Source organism: Haliotis cracherodii, unplaced genomic scaffold (genome assembly GCF_022045235.1).
Source record: "Haliotis cracherodii isolate W230 unplaced genomic scaffold, xgHalCrac1.p SCAF_5, whole genome shotgun sequence".
In the NCBI taxonomy this organism is placed as follows: Eukaryota; Metazoa; Mollusca; class Gastropoda; order Lepetellida; family Haliotidae; genus Haliotis; species Haliotis cracherodii.
The window spans coordinates 33,290,732-33,310,444 of record NW_027266308.1 but is presented as its reverse complement, the minus strand read 5'-3'; the positions used below and the strand labels follow the sequence as shown (position 1 = coordinate 33,310,444).

Below are 19,713 nucleotides of genomic sequence, written 5' to 3'. Positions count from 1 at the left end.
CTTCAGGCACTGACTAAACTCTTCAGGCCCTGACTAAACTCTTCAGGCCCTCTTGGCAACAGGCAGCTTGTTGTGACAAGAAAATAAAGACGCTTTATTTACTGTAGGCCTACACAACTTTGACACTACAGGTCCAACACAAGATCTACCTGCCACGGGCCTTCGAAAACTGCTTTCAGGGCCAGCTATTGTGTATGTGTATTCCGCCGATATTAAGCTGTGCCGACAAGATTAATTTACTATGAGTGAAATCATTAAGAGTTGGTGTTATTACCTACACATTTCAATAACCTCACATTTTATGACAGGCTGCTTATAGTGCTCAATTGTTGATCTATTGATGGCGCTGCAGTGTTCTGTAATAACATTGCTACAACACGGAAATCTTGTCATCAAAGTTATTCTAAGAGGAGCAGCTGTTTTTGTTTTATTATTTTGATTGGATTCCATGTAAAATTGGTCCGCAGTAATCTCATCTTCCCAAGGCAAGGGAGTTAACTGACTAAAAAAATCCAGTTGCCAAACTAGGTTGGAATTTCATGGCACGATCGTAGCGCCACTAGTGGCAGTTACGAGTTATGTCCCTTCTATGTCCCTGTTAGTGACCAATAAGATTCCACCTCTCCTTTTCATTTTCTCTAAACAATATGTGTGCATCATTGCTGGACTCATTCACAGTTATTTACAAGCCACCATGACATAGCTCTAACATTGCTAACTTGAGATAAAACATTGCTCACTCGCACTCTATCGCTCATATTTCCCACAGACATCCTGTCCAGCCCTGAGACGCCCGACCACTGCCTGTCCTTTATCTCACTCAAGACTCGCATCATTGACCTCCTGCAGAAGGCCCTGTTCAACGAGACAGACTCCGGCAACACGCAGATGCTACTGGGTCAGTCAATGATTGGTCACTCATGGGTCTTCTAAAAATGATGCAATTCAAATACAAAGTTTAGTCTTGTCTAATTTTGATAGCAGAGTAGCCACTTCCATAGACTTGGTTACAAAACAAGGGCCGACCATCATGGTATATTAAGAGAATATAACACACCCAGCAAAGTATATTGTTGTTAAAGTGTCTACAAAAATGCCAGTTAAAAATGAAGTTATCTGCAAATTCTACCAACAAGGTACATTTGCCTCTATAACATTCTCGGCTAAACCGGTGACTTTACTATCAGCCCTTGGCATAACATTCTGTGACTTGAAATTTCATTTTATGTACAAGTGGGAACCCTTAGCATATCAAAGCCATAAGTACATGTTTGAAGTGATCCTTTAGTACCCAGGTGTTATGTCTCCATTCTATTACAATAAGTACCGTGTAGCCATGTGCCACCATAGCTTCGTTTCAGAGCGAGTGATGCCAGGGTCTCCATCTGTCCTGCCACTGCCTCAGCACAGAATGTTTCTACATCATGACAGTTATTTCATGGATGGCTTTCTTTTGGGTCACACTATTTAAATGGGGCTAACACAAAATATTGTTGCGAATGGGTCCACGATTTGTATCAGAATAGAATGGATATATTATATACTGGATTATTGAGGGTCGTGTTGATCGTACATTCTACCATGAATTTGGAAAATTCGTGATTCTGATTTCAAATGTCTGTAACCACCTGTGTTTGAAACAGCTGATGTCATAATAGTGACATATGGTGTACAACTAAACCTTGCGATACTTGCTTAGAGAGTTTCCACTTCATATTGGCTTATGAAGTAGCTGTGGCTGTGCTACACCTTTTTGATGCCTGTCAAATATGCGAGTTCAAAATTATACTGAAGGTATTAAAAAAAAATAATTTCACCTTAGACAACCCCATAATTATACTGCCGACCTAAAAGGGCAGGGCTATATAGTTATACCAAGGAATTGTGTCCGTCCTACTGAGGACATTTTTGTGGCAGATGTAGAACATGAAAACTACTGTATAGATTCTTTTCATTAACACTTTCTATACCGATAGAAGAGGTGCAGTGCGAAGTTTCAGTTTAAAATTTGGATTTTCTGAATAAAAATACAGCTTTTTTTCCCATTTTTTTACTTAAATTTTTTACTTAAACGTTTTTGCGACCTTTGACTTGAAAACTGCTTCATGGGTTCTTTTCTAATTGGTGGTACAATCTCTATACCAAGATGTGCAGTGTCAAGTTTAATTTTCTGAGAAAATATTGCTTTTTTCATGTTATGAACTTGGAAGGAACTTAGAATATGTTGGAGTCGAACGTCAGGGGTATTAGTGCTCACTTTTTGTCTTGTTTGTTTGAAGCATTTCCTTAATTTAGATGGAAAATCCATTCAAACCACTCAATATCTATACTATCACCAAAAGAGTTTGTGTTATATTTTTTCATAGTAGAATGGAGATAAACATACTGTGTTATCAATGTAGAGCTTGGTTACCAGTAGATTTACTAAATGAGACTTGTCATTCCACGACTGGCTGCAGGGGGCCTGATGCTGGTGGTGCAGGACCTGGCTACGTGCGAGGAGGCCGAGCAGCTGACGCTGCAGCCCCAGCAAGACGTCTCCGATGGAGATGTACAGGCTGGTGAGCATTGCTATACATCCATTCCATTTTCCTCATCGACTGTAACACATTGAAAATGCAATCATGATGAAAAATAACTTTAAAGAATAAATTATAATTTCATTCTTCATTCCAAGACCACCTCCATGGTCTGGTGGTAGAAAAAACACCCAAAAGATGTTTAAAGATTGTACTTCTTACCCTGCCTAGCTCTCAGCATTAAGGGGCTAAAACAAGGACTGGTTGTCTGGGAGTCAGTATACTGTGTTTGAGTGGGGTAATCATGTTAAACTGCGGCATGGTATCTCAGTGGGCTAGCTCTATAAAATCAGCATTTGTCCGGAATAGTACAAGCAGCCACATACATACTTACACACTTACACATGCAAGCATATTGCTATATAAGTGCAATAATCTTGAACGCGACTTTAGACCCTATTTCACCTCACCGGAATTCCAAGGCAGTGTTTTCTCTTACACCTCTTTTATTCTTCCTCTTCTACCTCCTCTGTTCCTTCTTTCCTCCACATCCATGATTCTTCCTCTTCAATCTTTTTTCCTCTCTTCCTCCTCCACATCCTTTATTCTTCTTCTCCCACCTCCTCTGTTCCTCCATTCCTCCAAAATATCATTTATTCCTCCTCTTCTATTTTTGTTCCTTCTTATCTCCACATCCATGATTCTTCCTCTCCCACCTCCTGTTCCTCCATTCCTCCAACACATCCTTTATTCTTCCTCGTCCACCTCCTCTGTTCCTCCTTTCCTCCTCTTCCTCTCTTTTTCAAACTCTTTTGGAGTGTTCTTCAATAAGTGTAACGGCATTCTTGCTGGTCAATGTACCTGTGTTGTGTTTGCAGACATGAGCCAGACCAGCACCAGTACATCCTCGGGGGAGTCCAGTTACCACGATGCCTCCTACCACAGACTCCAGTCTCAGCCCAGGGATCTTGGTCAGTATGCCACACCCTGTTGTTGCTAATTGTATGGAGAATATCATGCTAACACACTGGGACATAACTGAAAAATTGTTCAAAATAGTTGTAAACCCAACTCACTGACTTTTCCAACAGCCAGAAGATGTTGATGTATTAGTTGACAGCCATCACTCTCAGCAACACGTATTTCAGACACAGCATATGGACTTTTCGGACATGCAACCTCCCTCGTCTGCACTCGACTCATGGCCTCTTGGAAGTCTGAACTCAACACAGCACTAGCAGCAATGGAGCTCCTTGCAGGGTTGGCCAAGGTCTGCATCAAGCCGCCCAATGCTATGATGTGCAAGAGAACAGTCAAGTGGATTTGTGATTTCATTGTCTTCCAGTGTAGCAGACCAGCTCCGTCTCATTCAAGAGATCTCCATTCGATGATTGTTGCTGCGTTTAAATGTCTGCAGCTGTGGCTTGTGGAACACAGCAGCCTGCTGTATGACAAGGAATGTCTGCACAATGTCCTAGAGGTTGTGGAATTGGGAATATCAGGCTCTAAGTCACAGGTCAGTGGACCAAATAAGTTGGAACTTTTTGTGTTCAGTTACCATGGTTATTAGCATTAACTTTGATTTAACTATTACTTATTCTTGTTCACATGATCTTTCATTTCATCCTTAAGAAACACTGCACTTTGTATTCTGCATGGAGGCATTATTGTTAATTTACTTATTTATTCAGTGGGATAATTTCATTCATGGAAATTCATTTTTATGTTATTGTCGTCTATTTTATTCTTTTAAAACATTGCTTACTGTTCATGGTCCAGGGTCCAAAAGCAATCTAAGCACAATCAATATCGTAACTGTTTGTTAAAGTGTGGGGCTTATGACAGTTGTTGCGATAAGGTTGCTGTGCCTCAGGTTAGTTCCACAAAGTTCTCTTTGCTAAGAATATCTTAAAGGGCAAGCAAACTAAAAAAAATGATTGCGATTTGGTTGCAAGTATCAATCTTTCTAGATACGTTTAATCAATTTCCAAGAGAGATATATTCTTGGAGAGGAATTCAATGTCCAAGTGAAAATGCTGAAATGATACGCTCTATAGTTGGCTTCCAAAACAACAAAACAAACAGTGTTGCATGACAAATGTTTTCATTGGCTGATATGTCGACCTACTTGTCACGTTATATATATATATATAGCTGCTTGGAATATATATATATATATCCCCTGATGCTACTAATAAGGCATAAGTTGACATAAGTTGTGGACAGGGTAATCAAATGGATGAGCACACCGGAAAAGGCCGTAATGTGATTTAAACGTCTGAGTCGATAGAAGGCAGACTGTGTACCAACCCAATCATTCAAATTGTGCAGGGCATCAAAGACGAGGAACCTGTTTTAACTCCAGCGAGGGTGATTCCCCCTGACGGGTTTTTTCGTTTTGGGGACGATTTCACCCGTCATTGTTTATAATCTGTTTTACACTATTTCCGTTGTTTCACATTTATTTTTGGTCAAACATTTGTGATTCAGTATGCCATAAAGTATAAAAATCTGCAAAGTGGCAATGTTGACTTGTCCATGTTAAAGTGTGTTGAGTTACGATCGTTGCAACGCTAAGATTGCTTTATGGAATGGGACCCTGAACATCTTTCTTGGGCAGTTGGATTATAATGTTTCAGTGGTCTTGTTGAAGTATGATTTCCACACTCTTGTTGAATTTTCTTCATGCACATTTTATTTCAGTGTTGTTTTAGTTTGGTGTTTTCAATGGTTCACTTTCAGAGCAAGTCAGCCGATTCTCTGTATCTTAAGGTTAAGGTTGAGAAGGATACTAAGTCTCTGCCTGCAACCAAGGTAGAGCCTTGACATTGTGTAGTCCTGTACATCTAGTCTAGTCCTTCTGTGGTGCTTGGGAAGCTTTGTCATTAGCATGTGATGATGAAAGATGAAACCTGTATTGTTTGTCTGAGAATGTACCCCCACATCCTTGAAACCAGGGTTTTCAGATTGTCAAAATACCTCTTGTTTACTTCATCAGTATGACATCCATATGAAGATATACATAGTCTCAAGCTTGAGACTACAGTAGAACATGGATATAACGAACTACAAGGGACTGGAGAAATCAGTTTGTTATATACGTCGCTTGGAAACTTAAGCAAAACACAATACACATACATAGTTTATACACGTTTCCTCTCGCATCTACCGGTGGGTTAAAAAGTACCCAATGATACAACTTCAAAATTTTTTGATGCAATAGTCAAAAGAAGTTGTATCTGAAATTATTACTTTATCAGAATAATATATTCCAATATCATGTTATTTTAGTTACAGCTTTCACTATATATATTTAGAATAATAAGAACCATAAGCGTAGCACTTTGGTACAGGTGACTGCTATTGCCGGATATGTTTACGTAGGGAACAATTTGATCAGTCACCGAAGGGACTTCCTGCGCTACATGTATTTTGATAGCGTACAGCCAATTGTCAGTGACACTTCACACTGAGTGAGATTTCTCAGTTCGCTATTCACTTCACTAATTAGTGGTATTTGGGCTTGTCGGGGATCAGATATCAGTTTGCTATATACGTAAGTTTGCTGTAGAGAGTTTCTTATGTTATATGATAATATATAGGAGGTAAATCAGGAATTTTTTAACAGTTCATTTTATCTGTTTGTTCGCTCTATCCGTGTTCGTTATATCCGTGTTCTAGTGTATGTATATTTATGTATTTATTTGAATTCCCAATGGGAGTGAACAGTTCAGAAGAGCCATATGAAGGCTAAATAAGATTCTGAAACTTGAGAAGGATACTTTTTCACACTAGAATATAACAGAGGATGGCTGCCCACATGGCTTGTTCATCTGTTCCTTGCTGTAGGACTTCTTTCTATCTCTCAGTTGACAGATATTATTTAAATCTGCCTCAGGGTGAAGGACCAAACTTGCAAAAACATATATTTTATTGATTTTTGTTTTAATTTCTTTCCAGTCTATGTAGGGAAAACAAATTGAAATTAATGTGCTTCAACAGCTACCTTTGATTCCTAATGCTGGAAATAGCCAATCAGAAATGTGACTGGGTCAGTAGGAATGGCAGGGCGAATTGTTGCTTCTGTACATGGGCTGTGCAGAACACTGGTTGGTTGGATGTTGTCCAGTTGTGCTTGGGTATGTGAAGTGAATGGTTGCATGCCTCCCTCCCTCCCTAAACTGTGTCAGCGTATGGTTTGATTCATGCCCAGTAAATATCAGGTGTATTGTTGTACCCAGCTATACTGGTGAAAGTGCAGATGGATGTTTGCAGACATTGTTGTACCCTTGCTGTTCATTGACGGGATGTAATGCAATCTCATTAAAATCAGACCTCAGTTCTCGTTATCGCTAAACAAAGATCTGAGGACATCCCATTAGGGGTCATGTCAGAACGGCCTTTCATCCGACCAGTCAGAGCATCGCTTACCAGATTATGAAAGTGACAGTTGGAATGTGATATCTAATCATGCAATCTCGAAAACTTTAACTCCGAACGATAGTTACGGGTTTAACGACTGAATCCATACAATCTAGACCATCTATTAGCCATTCCAGAGTGTTCTTTTGTTCAGGTTTCAAATTTGTAATTGAGAATTTGCCAAAATATGTTTCGAAGCGTAGTCGCCAATTTGAAATTAGTGCGGTATAGCACGAGAAAGCTCGACCAGTCAGAGCATCGCTTACCAGATTATGAAAGTGACAGTCGGAATGTGATTTCTAATCATGCAATCTTGAAAACTTTAACTCCGAACAATAGTTACGGGTTTAACGACTGAATCCATACAATGTAGACCATCTATTAGCCATTCCAGAGTGTTCTTTTGTTCAGGTTTCAAATTTGTAATTGAGAATTTGTCAAAATATGTTTCAAAGCGTAGTCGCCAATTTGAAATTAGTGCGGTAAAGCACGAGAAAGTTGCCTTCGGATTGGTCATTCCATTGGTCGATCAAAGTTCGCGCAAGGTCGGTCTGACATGACCCGTAATGGGATGTCCTCAGATGTTTGTTTAGCGGTAGGGAGAAATAAGATCTGATTTTAATGAGATTGGATTAATGTTGGTTATACATGTGTGGGGCACTTCTGTGGATTCTCCTGAGCATTGCAAGGGGATCTGTGTAATTTAAGGTTAATCAGGACTGATTTGTTTTTTACTTTGTTCGTAGATTCCAACCAAATTTCACACAAAAATCAATATGCTTGAAATAAACTTCACATGTATAGTCTTTTTTCTTCATGCTAAATCTGTTCACAATATTTAGGGGTTAGAAAATACTTAGGTTGATATTGGGAATGATAGCAACGGTACCAAGTTTCCAAGACTCTTTCCCTGAGAAGCAATCATTGTTATTTGTCTGGCCTGGATTTGGACTGGTGTGGATAATGTATTTCATGAACTCTGAGATAAAAGCTTTCCCTTACCTGTAGGAAAGTCATGAAAAACATGTCTTCCATATTTTGTCATCAATAATGTTCAGTATCATCCAGTGTTCTGAACATATATCGGAACATATATCCTATTTCTATAACCTGCAACCAGTGTGATATTTATGTGTTTGGATAATGTCTGTACTGCTCGCAGCCATAACTCTTTTTGCAACCCATTACTGTGATATAAACCTCTGATTTGATAATCCTTTCCCAAACTCCCAAATAACCCTGTGTGTACCACGTACCTATAACTAATTCTCAAATCATTGGAGAGGGCATTTTGTGGTCCTCGCATTGCAGAGTTGTCTCCCTTAGCTTCCAGGAGCTGTTGTGTATGGCTCTGATTCCGAATAAGTTCAGTTTAAAACCCTTGGATCACACCAGCACTGGTTGATATAAAGTAGTACATGTTTACGACCTATGTCACTGTAGCTGACCTCCCATTATAAATTGATACATTGTGATGTGGCTGAAGTTCCTTTCTTAGTCTAAAGATCTGTCACTAAGTAAAACAGCGATCTTGACTTGGTCCTGATTTATGCCCTGGGTATTTAGAGTCTACTTATATCCCTTCCACTGACCTGTTGATGTATCAGTGTCACATTCTCAAGGTGAGTAGGTATTGCAGTGGGAATGAAACCCAGGTGTGCTGCGTAATAAGCAAACGCTTTGCCCACTAGGCTCCCCAGTATCAGTAGGAGTTCCTGAGAGTATTATCATAGGAGTGTAAATGCCAACTAAATTGAAATCTTAGGTCAATATCCTAACATACAGGTAGTTGTAATCAACTGACACCAGACAGATTTTAGTGTGGTAGTTTAGAAGTTTAGTTTTGCAGTGCACTTGCTAGACTATCAGGTAACTCATTAGACAATTTCACATTATTATTATCCCAATAATATGAGTTATAGCTCAAGTTTGATGTTTCTTGTTTGGGTGTTTGTTAAGGTATGTGCAGCCTATTAGCATTGAATGTTATCATATTGGTGTGGTTAGACAAATTATGATTTATACATAGCACATTTTTTAGTTAACATTAAGTTTGAAAAAGATGCTTAAGTAAACTGTTGATTTAAGTTTTTTTACTTGAAATAATTTGTGTGATTTAAGATGATGGTTTACTCACATGTGTTAGCATCTTGAAATTATTATAGAAATTGTAGAGTGTCTGTTATTAAGGGAATGTAGAGTGTCTGGTTGTCATCTTTTAGAACAGAGCCAGTGACCCACCCAAATTCAAGGGAGATAAGCAGCTGATGCCAGCATCAATGAGGGTCAAGGATGCGGCTGAGGCTGTTCTAACCTGTATTATAGACCAGGTGGTGAGTAGACGAGTGCTTGGTAGAATAATTTAATGATCTGCCTAAATAAAAGAATGACACGGCTCTGCCACTAACACTGGGAATGTCTCATGAACTTTAAGAACATTTACTTGTCAAGTCAGATCATGTTGCTCAGTCACAATTTTGACAAGCTGAACTTCCGAAAGTTTCAAGGACTTTGTCCATTCTGTACTGAAATACAGAATATAAAACATTCAGTATCAACTTCCAGTGTTCACCTAGCAGCAAATGGGTACCTGGTAGGATGAGAGGGTGGGTTTGAATGTCGACCCTGCTTGCACCATGTAGGCAGCTGTGGTTGTTTACTGAGAACTGCATTCTGAATATACACTGATCCTCTGATCAAGGTATGCATCAGAACATGACTATAATGTGACATAAATATCCATTTTTTTATCACCAGGGATAACCCATCTTCAAATTAATTTTTTTCTAAATTTACTTAACAAGATAGTTATAAATATATATTGAATTCTTTGTTTTACCTTAGAGCTATATGACTTTCCCAAGTCAATGTTTAAGTAGGCAAGTTATGATTGTCTCAGCGCAAAGATCGCTTTATTGAACAGGGCCCTATGATATATGAGGGCAAGGATGTGTATGCACTTTATCTGGGATGGTATGTCAGCTATTGCACCTAACACACACTCTCCTGTCTATCTAGGGGGCGTTCCCTCCTCCGTGTGGACCCGAGTCCCTCTTCTCACTGCTGGATGAGAGATCCCTACTCAAGTACGCCAAGGGGAGTGCTCTACCAGAACATGGCTCCCCTTTCAGATACTTTGCCATTGACAACTCCATCATCATTGGTCTGCTGGAACAGCCTCTGGGTAATGTAGAAGGTAAAAGAGTTATCTGAAATTGGGCCTAAGGGGAGATAATCCATCAGTATTTCCATCATCATTGGTCTGCTGGAACAGCCTCTGGGTAATGTAGAAGGTAAAAGAGTTATCTGAAATTGGGCCAAAGGGGAGATAATCCATCAGTATTTCCATCATCATTGGTCTGCTGGAACAGCCTCTGGGTAATGTAGAAGGTAAAAGAGTTATCTGAAATTGGGCCTAAGGGGAGATAATCCATCAGTATTTCCATCATCATTGGTCTGCTGGAACAGCCTCTGGGTAATGTAGAAGGTAAAAGAGTTATCTGAACTTGGGCCTAAGGGGAGATAATCCATCAATATTTCCATCATCCTCAGTCTGCTGGAACAGCCTCTGGGTAATGTAGAAGGTAACGGAGATTGTCTGAACTTGGGCCGAAGGGGAGATAACCCATCAACATTTCCAAAAAGTCTTTGGGGTAATGTGGAAGGGAAGGGAGTTGAAAATTTGTTCAAGTGAAAATATGGTGCAAAAATGTCATAAATGGAACAGTTGCCATATAAGCAATGATACTTCTCTGGGTAATGTGGAAGGTAAGGGAGATAATCTGAATATTGAGCTGTGCAGGGATAACCCATCTCTATCTCAATCATCATCATCATCATCATCATCATCATCATCATCATCATCATCATCAGTCTACAAGGACAGCCCCTTGGAAGATAAGGGAGATAATCTGAACATGGAGCTGAGGTTATATTGCCCCATTAATGGGAACATCAGTGGTTTTTGTATGTTACAAGGTTACAGTCTGCAACTTTAAATACTAGTCTAAAGCCAGGATGTTCGGTCTAAGGTCAGCTAATAATAGTCCATGTATTAACACTAAAATCTACTTAAATGACACCAAGGGCAATGTTCGGGCTTGAAGACTAAAGTTTTTGCCTGACACTGGTCTTTGTTTTTTGTTTATAACAGTTAATTGCATGTTTTTGAACGACAGTGGCATTATTCATAATATCAAAATATCATAATTATAGGCAGCTGTCATAGAACTGGATAATTAGTTCAGCTAAGTAGGACTTTTGTTATTAATTTTTTCCATACTTGTTAAGAATGAAATATTATTAATTTTGAGAACTCAACAAGAAAGGCAAAAGGTTAGCAAGAGTATCTGGGGTATTTAGCTTGTGGGAGACAGATGTTGAAGGTTTGGTTTGGTATTTTCTCAGATCCCCTTCCTATGGTGACATCTTTAATCAGAGGACCATTTGGCCGCCATGCGTGGACGATGCAGCTGCGACATTCGCCCAGAGCACAGAAGGTGATGACTTTCATGAGGCTGTATCTCAAGGGGGGGGGGGGCACGGGTGGCCCAGTCGTCTAAGGCGCCGCGATTCGCTGTGCAGAGTTGCGTCCCTTGGGCACGCCAGAAACCTATGATTGTGGGTTCGAATCCCGGTTCGCCCCGATTATGTTTCTAGGTTTGTCAGCACCATACCCGTGCTCGTGGGTTTCACCGAAGTGGTAAACGTCTGAGACCTGCATCACTTCCGGCTTTCCTCTCACATTAAGCTGACACGCCGCGATATAACTGGAATAATGTTAAAAGCGGCGTTAAACCCAACTCACGCAATTATCTAAAGGGAAATTTGGGTTACATTAGCACTATGTCTCAGCTTGTTGATAAACACGCAAGTGAATGAGAGCATCACAAACGTAATTAACTTTACAGATTGCACTAGCAGATAAATGACAAAGTAGACACAATTTATGGATAACAACTTCTTTAATACTGTAAAGGCGACGTTTCGGTATGGATCCTTATACTGTTGACAACTTCCAAGTAATGCCTATCAAACAATTCATAGCGGATAAATGGACAACAATCATTTATGACAAAGCTTATCATAGAACCTGGTAACAGCTGGTATGAATGAATGCTGGGCTCTGTATGTCCTCATCATCAGCAATCGTAGTCGGCGGCCAGAAGGAAAAAGTTGATTCTCCGAATGTAAACATGCAAGGTATGGCTTAATATTTTGTTTGACAAGACAAGACAAATGTTGTCTTTCACATGATCATTGATAATGTTTGATTACATATCTATGTTCCATTTATTACTATGGCCATCTTGAAGCGGTATTGGTCCATGTTTGAGTCAGTTCGTATCCTGGTCGCAGGGTATTTCTGTAGCACGTGTTTCTTTCGAGTAACTTGGGGATTGTTTACCAGTGTCTCGTGTTGTTGTCACAAGATCAGATGTTTGGAAAATAAACCTACTGTATTTTCACTTTCGAGTCTTCAAACATACATTTGATACGTGTACATTTTTCACATTTTAACCTCAGTGTTTATCTCATGGCGGAATATGAGTGGGGTTGTTAACTGTTTCCTAATCTGAATGTATTGCTCTATGGTGGGTGGGTTAACTGTTAACATTTCTGCTGGCGTTATTGTTATGGGAACTACAGATGTTGTACAAAACAGCTGACACTAACATTTGTTCCCCAGATTTCTTCTCAAGCCCACCTGTCTGATCCCGGCCGGCCTATCCCCAATGGCGATGTCGGCGTCCACCACAACGTTCAGCACCGATACTTCCCCGAGAGCGTGGATAGGATCCCTCTCACTCTGGCGTAAGTCATGATTACAGGAATCAGTATATCAGAAGTAATTAGTACACTGACTTGACTAATTTGTTTCTTGATCCTTGTCATATAGGTTTCAATCAGACATTGTTTTTTATTATATCACACAAAAGTCTAAGCCGAAATACAAAACATGATCTTGCATTTAATTATCCCCCCACAAACATGTTTTATCAGTGGATAAAGAAACAGGTACTGTCTGTGTCCAACACATTTCATTTCCAGAGCATAATTCATAAACTGTTCAATATTTCTTCACAATACTTTGTATCATATCAGGCATGCATTGAACTAGTGCCTTTTGAATTTATTTTTACAGTTTTGAAATTTTATTTTTTTGTGTTTCCATGGCAACAAGTTGGACTTTGGTTCAAATGGGGATACCAGTGTTCATTTCCAGATCCTAACTCATAAACCATTCAATATTTCTAAGACTCATTCAATCAGTCTTTTTAATAAAAGGGCAAGAGCCAACATGTAAAGTATAATGCATTTTGAGACATTTTTCATAAACCTTGTATACACATCAGGCATGCATTTAATTGTTGCCTTTTGCTATTCAGAATTGTTTTATTGATTATGTTTTACAAAATATACTTTTTAACATTTCATACACATACACAAGCTGAACAAGCGATTCAATGCATCATCCATTTATGCAGACTTAGGTTATTCCCTTACGTTGGTTCCAGGGACAAGAGTATACCCCCCATGGAATGTCTGGTAACCGATAGCAACAAGGAGGAACTAGATCACTTGAAGACACTCATAGAACAGCAGATTGTTTTCGAGGGAGATGTCAGCAACCAGGCCAAGATAGCAAGGGAGAAAACTCCATTCCCAGATCCACAGACAGAATGCAAACCCCCGAGGTTTATACTTTAAAATGTTTTTAAAATATCTTTTTTGCAAAACTAGCCATGTCAGTGAAACAAGCACCATTGACAGTGTGTATGTTATTCATGATATTATACATGAGGATCAGTAAAGGTGCTAAGATTAATTATCATGTCTGTGATTATATTCGCCAGGATCAGCCATGACTACCAGACAGCACGCCTCTTCCTGTCCCACTACGGCTTCCTGTCACTGGAGGCACTCAAGGTAGGCATGGACACCTTCAAAGTGTCACATGGTCACATTCATAGTGTCACATGGTCACATTCATAGTGTCACATGGTCACATTCATAGTGTCACATGGTCACATTCATAGTGTCACATGGTCACTTTCGAAGTGTCACAGTCACAGTCATATGGTGTTATAGTATCACATTTTATAACATGATCGCATTGATATTGCCATATTGTCACATAAATAGTACAACCCATGTTTGTTATAAGTGGCGACTATGCTTGCCGTTAAAGACAACTATGATTGTCGTAAAAGGCGACTAATGGGATCGGGTGGTCAGGGTCGCTGACTTGGTTGATGCATGTCATCATATCCCTATTCCCTGGATCGATGCTCCTGATGTCAATCACTGGTCCAGATTCAATTATTTCCAGACCTCCATCATATAGCTGGAATACTGCTGAGTGCAGGGGGAAACAACAAAAAACAAACAAAACAAAAATAGTATAACTTTGTAGACATGGCCTGTCTGATCATTTGAAGATACATTTGAGGTGTTTGATGTAAAATACATAAAAATAGGTAGTCATTAGCAAACGCCCATCCTTTGAAACAGTTTCGTGCCTGGGCACTTCTACTTTTGTACATGGTAATTGGGATATTTTGCAAATGACTCTGCTTAGAACAAACATGGCATTCGGAACACACTCATCCTAGCCGTCCATACCAATTGAAGACCAACAAGCATGACCTGGCTTTATTAGTGAGTTAACTCTGTATTTGTACAGGAACCCTCCAACAGCAGTGTACCACCAGCCCTGGTCAAGCTGGACAACTCGTCCGGCGGTCTGTGTGCTGATCTAGAGGCTCTGGACGGTGTGCCCAGCCGAGACAACGACACTGTGCACATTTTCTATGCCAAGCCTGGACAGAAGACACCGCAAGAAATACTCAGCAATGTGGTGAGTTCATCAGGTTCTTATATTACTGAATATGAAAGAGTGGCATGGAGAGGCCAAGGTGAAAGAGTAGCATGGAGCGGCCAGGGTGAAAGAGCGGCCAAGGTGAAAGAGTGGCATGGAGTGGCCAAGGTGAAAGAGTGGCCAAGGTGAAAGAGTGGCATGGAGTGGCCAAGGTGAAAGAGTGGCCAAGGTGAAAGAGTGGCATGGAGTGGCCTAGGTGAAAGAGGGGCATGGAGTGGCCAAGGTTAAAGAGTAGCATGGAGTGGCCAGAGTAAAGAGAGGCCAAGGTGAAAGAGTGGCATGGAGTGGCCAAGGTGAAAGAGTGGCCAAGGTGAAAGAGTGGCATGGAGTGGCCAAGGTGAAAGAGTGGCCAAGGTGAAAGAGTGGCATGGAGTGGCCTAGGTGAAAGAGGGGCATGGAGTGGCCAAGGTTAAAGAGTAGCATGGAGTGGCCAGAGTAAAGAGAGGCCAAGGTGAAAGAGTGGCATGGAGTGGCCAAGGTGAAAGAGTGGCCAAGGTGAAAGAGTGGCATGGAGTGGCCAAGGTGAAAGAGTGGCCAAGGTGAAAGAGTGGCATGGAGTGGCCTAGGTGAAAGAGGGGCATGGAGTGGCCAAGGTTAAAGAGTAGCATGGAGTGGCCAGAGTAAAGAGAGGCCAAGGTGAAAGAGTGGCATGGAGTGGCCAAGGTGAAAGAGTGGCCAAGGTGAAAGAGTGGCATGGAGTGGCCAAGGTGAAAGAGTGGCCAAGGTGAAAGAGTAGCATGGAGTGGCCAAGGTGAAAGAGTGGCCAAGGTGAAAGAGTGGCATGGAGTGGCCAAGGTGAAAGAGTGGCCAAGGTGAAAGAGTGGCATGGAGTGGCCAAGGTGAAAGAGGGGCCAAGGTGAAAGAGGGGCATGGAGTGGCCAAGGTGAAAGGGCGGCATGGAGTGGCCAAGGTGCAGGAACACGCATGCAGAGTTGCATCCCCTAGGCATTCCAGAATCCTATGATGGGTTTGAATCACATATTTTCCCTGATTGTGATTCTTGGTTTGTCAGAACCGTACTCAAGACTCTAGGATTCACCAGTGAAGTAGAAGTCTAAGACCTCCCTCATTTAGCTGACACGCCATGATACGCTCATATCTCGGGTTAAATCCCATTCTCTTGGAAGACTGACATTTTCCTTTGTTTTTTTACTAGATTTCCTGTCACAATTTTCATGTTTTGGTGAGGTACGTTGCCTTTTTGGGTCCCCATGATTGTGGTCAGTACAAGGTGGTATTACCTTTTTATGTGGCCTGACATGGCCACCTGTTTGTTTGATCTGGTGTTGATGTTACCCAGGAGTAATCTTTCTGCCTAGTAAGAATTTCAGCAACATGGTCACACGCACGCACGTACCCAACCACTCACTTACACACATCTACACTTAACACACACATCCCCAACCCACCCCCCCCACCCACCCCCACACACACACACATAACCACACACAACAAAACACAAACTCACCCATCAACTCACACGCCCCATCACATATTCAATCATGTCCACACACAAGTCAAAGTCATAGTCCACACACACACACGAACACACTTTCTATAAAGTACGGCTGTGTAGAGAGGTGTGAGCAAAATACATGAAGACAATGAGTTTTGATAATTTTCCCAAAGCAGCTTTATACATTACACACATTCACAAATGCCTGGATTTGCCACCAGATATGAATATAGAACCAGTAGGCTGTTTTGGATGTTTCCTGATGTGAAGTTGCTGTGTACCTTCCCCTGCAGACCACTCAGTCCCGTGTTCAGCCCCAGTTCCTGGAGTTCCTGCACTCACTGGGATGGCCGGTGGATGTGCGGCGGCACGCGGGGTGGACCGGACACATCTCAACCAGCTGGAGGATCATGGAGACCGAGGACTTTGATGGTGAGTTAGGCAAACCGATCATTGTCACATCCTGCTGTCTTTCAATGACAGTACAGGCAGAGGCAGTAGTAGTCAAGGACTCGTGTCCCCCAAGTAAACAATTTCCAGTCTTCACAGTTTTCTCAAACTTATAAGGCTTACAATTTTGTGATAATGGTTTTATTATCCCCCACCATGAAGTGGAAGGGGGATATAGGAATGGGTGCTGTCCGTCCATCCTTTGGTTCTTACGTCCGTCATGTTTCATTTCCGGAGCAGAGCTCAAAAACCATATCTTAACCAAACTTGGCACATAGATAGGGCTGGTGGGGAAATGGTGCCTTTTGTTTTATTTTTCGAGTTACCATGGCAATGACTTTGACTTAGACTGAAAATGGCTGTAGAGCTTCACACAACCGGACATGTCATATTGGTGGGGGATATGAGTATTTCATGCTTGTTTTAACATATTGTTAGATGTTCTTTATCACTTCTCTTCTTTGTATGGACTTGGGGCACGCGGGGCCCAGTCGTCTAAGGCGCCGCGATTTACTGTACAGAGTTGTGTCCCTTGGGCATGCCAGAAACCTATGATTGTGGGTTTGAATCCCGGTTTGCCCCAATTATGTTTCTAGGTTTGTCAGCACCAACCGTGCTTGTGGGTTTCATGGAAGTGGTAAATGTCTGAGACCTGCATCACTTCGGGCTTTCCTCCGACATTAAGCTCACAGGCTGTGATATAACTGGAAAACTGTTAAAAACGACGTTAAACCCAACTCACTTACTTCATGTGAACTAGCTTGGTGGTTAAGATGTATAATCTGACTGCTCGTGTCCTTCTTCTCTGATGACATTGTTTGTTGCTCATGCTGTCAACCTCTGGTTGGCCTGGCCCAGACTCCTCTATAACTGCAGGATGACAGAATGTAGCTGGCTTAATCCTGATGGGTGAAAACAACATTCACTCACTTTGCCAACACCATGTTTCCACTTGAAGCACATAGCAGCAGACATCTACACCATGTTTCCTGTTTCAGATGATGACTACCAGACCGGTACAGGCGGCAGTGTGTACGATGGGAGGCAGCAGGTGCTGTACTGGGCTGATGTATCTTCAGAAATGGCCTTCGTTGTGCCATCCCCGGAGACGTTCAAGCTGAGGCTACTTAGTGTGGTCAGCGACACAGGTATGTCCATTTGGGATTGAGCTTAATGGGACAATGTCTTTGCTGCTTAAATTCAGCAAGATGGCATTGGCCCAGTATGCATTGTATGGACTGACAGTCTAACCTGTAGGCCCTGTATTGGTGCTCCAAGTGTTCAATACTCACACCTGTGAATGTAAGACATACCACTTGTCCACTTGAAGTTGAGCACAAACTGGACACGAGCAGCATCTAGCTGCAACACAGTTTTGCAACACTATTACACAATGTTTAGAAGCTGGTCAGGCCAGGTGACTGTACCATATATGCTGCTTAATCTCTGATGTTTCTTTGTTTGTTGTTTAACACCACACTCAGCAATATTCCCCCTTCATGAAGGCAGCCTGTAAATAATCAAGTCTGGACCAGACAGTCAAGTAATTGATATTGTGAGCAATGATCCACACTTTCAGTGTACGAATACACTGAATCAGCCAAGTCACAGAGCCTGACCAACTGATCCATTTGTCACCTCTTGTGACTTGCATGGGTTGCTGGGGGCCTATTCAAACCCAGATTCCCTGCTGGGCTAAAGCTCTGAAGGAATATTTACAAACCTTGCTGGCTGCTCACACACTGATCACTACAGCACAGACTGCCTCTGTGGTCTAGAGTATAGAGCGTCTGCCACAGAAGGTCGGGGGTTCAATCCCCAGCCTCGCCATACCAAAAGACATTAAAATATCAACTTGTTGTTACCTTGCCTGGTGCTTGGCATTAAGGGGCTTAAACAAGGACTGGTCTCCTCAAAGTCAGTATACGGTGTCTGAATTGGGTATTCATGTTAAACAACAGCATGGTATCTCAGTGGCCTAGCACTGCAAAACACGTGGCATTAATCCAGGTTAGTACAAGCAGACACACCCCCACACAAGCAGACACACCCCCACACAAGCAGACACACCCCACACAAGCAGACACACCCCAACACAAGCAAACACACCCCCACACAAGCAGACACCCCCCCACACAACCAGACACACCCCACACAAGCAGACACACCCCACACAACCAGACACACCCCACACAACCAGACACACCCCACACAACCAAACACACCCCACACAACCAGACACACCCCACACAACCAGACACACCCCACACAACCAGACACACCCCCACACAAGCAGACACACCCCACACAAGCAGACACACCCCAAACAACCAGACACACCCCACACAACCAGACACACCCCACACAACCAGACACACCCCACACAACCAGACACACCCCCACACAAGCAGACACACCCCACACAACCAGACACACCCCACACAAGCAGACACACCCCACACAACCAGACACACCCCACACAACCAGACACACCCCACATAAGCAGACACACATGCAAGCAGACACACCCCACACAAGCAGACACACCCCACACAACCAGACACACCCCACACAAGCATACACACCCCACACAACCAGACACACACACACACACACAAGCAGACACACACACACACAAGCAGACACACACACAAGCAGACACACACACACACACACACAAGCAGACACACACACACACACACACAAGCAGACACACACACAAGCAGACACACACACACACACACAAGCATACACACCCCACACAACCAGACACACACACACAAGCAGACACACCCCACACAAGCAGACACACCCCACACAAGCAGACACACCCCACACAAGCAGACACACACACAAGCAGACACACACACACAAGCAGACACACCCCACACAAGCAGACACACACACAAGCAGACACACACACACAATCAGACACACACACAAGCAGACACACACACAATCAGACACACACACAAGCAGACACA

The 19,713-nt window shown here is 42.1% G+C and overlaps 1 protein-coding gene across 4 annotated transcripts in view; it reads left to right on the top strand.

Moving 5' to 3' along the window:
- Positions 1-19,713, top strand: part of LOC139444373 (ral GTPase-activating protein subunit beta-like) — a 75,511-nt gene that overhangs the window by 41,308 nt on the left and 14,490 nt on the right. For 2 of the 4 annotated variants that reach the window (XM_071225337.1, XM_071225336.1), the window contains 14 exons: positions 770-898; positions 2,460-2,561; positions 3,398-3,490; positions 3,668-4,035; positions 5,262-5,333; positions 9,164-9,274; positions 9,960-10,137; positions 11,349-11,440; positions 12,631-12,755; positions 13,460-13,639; positions 13,799-13,871; positions 14,629-14,802; positions 16,573-16,711; positions 17,728-17,877. In XM_071225337.1, coding sequence (XP_071081438.1) covers positions 770-898; positions 2,460-2,561; positions 3,398-3,490; positions 3,668-4,035; positions 5,262-5,333; positions 9,164-9,274; positions 9,960-10,137; positions 11,349-11,440; positions 12,631-12,755; positions 13,460-13,639; positions 13,799-13,871; positions 14,629-14,802; positions 16,573-16,711; positions 17,728-17,877 — 1,986 coding nt within the window. The remainder of the gene's footprint in view (positions 1-769; positions 899-2,459; positions 2,562-3,397; positions 3,491-3,667; positions 4,036-5,261; positions 5,334-9,163; positions 9,275-9,959; positions 10,138-11,348; positions 11,441-12,630; positions 12,756-13,459; positions 13,640-13,798; positions 13,872-14,628; positions 14,803-16,572; positions 16,712-17,727; positions 17,878-19,713) is intronic. The other 2 variants (XM_071225340.1, XM_071225338.1) reach the window with 1 other exon arrangement.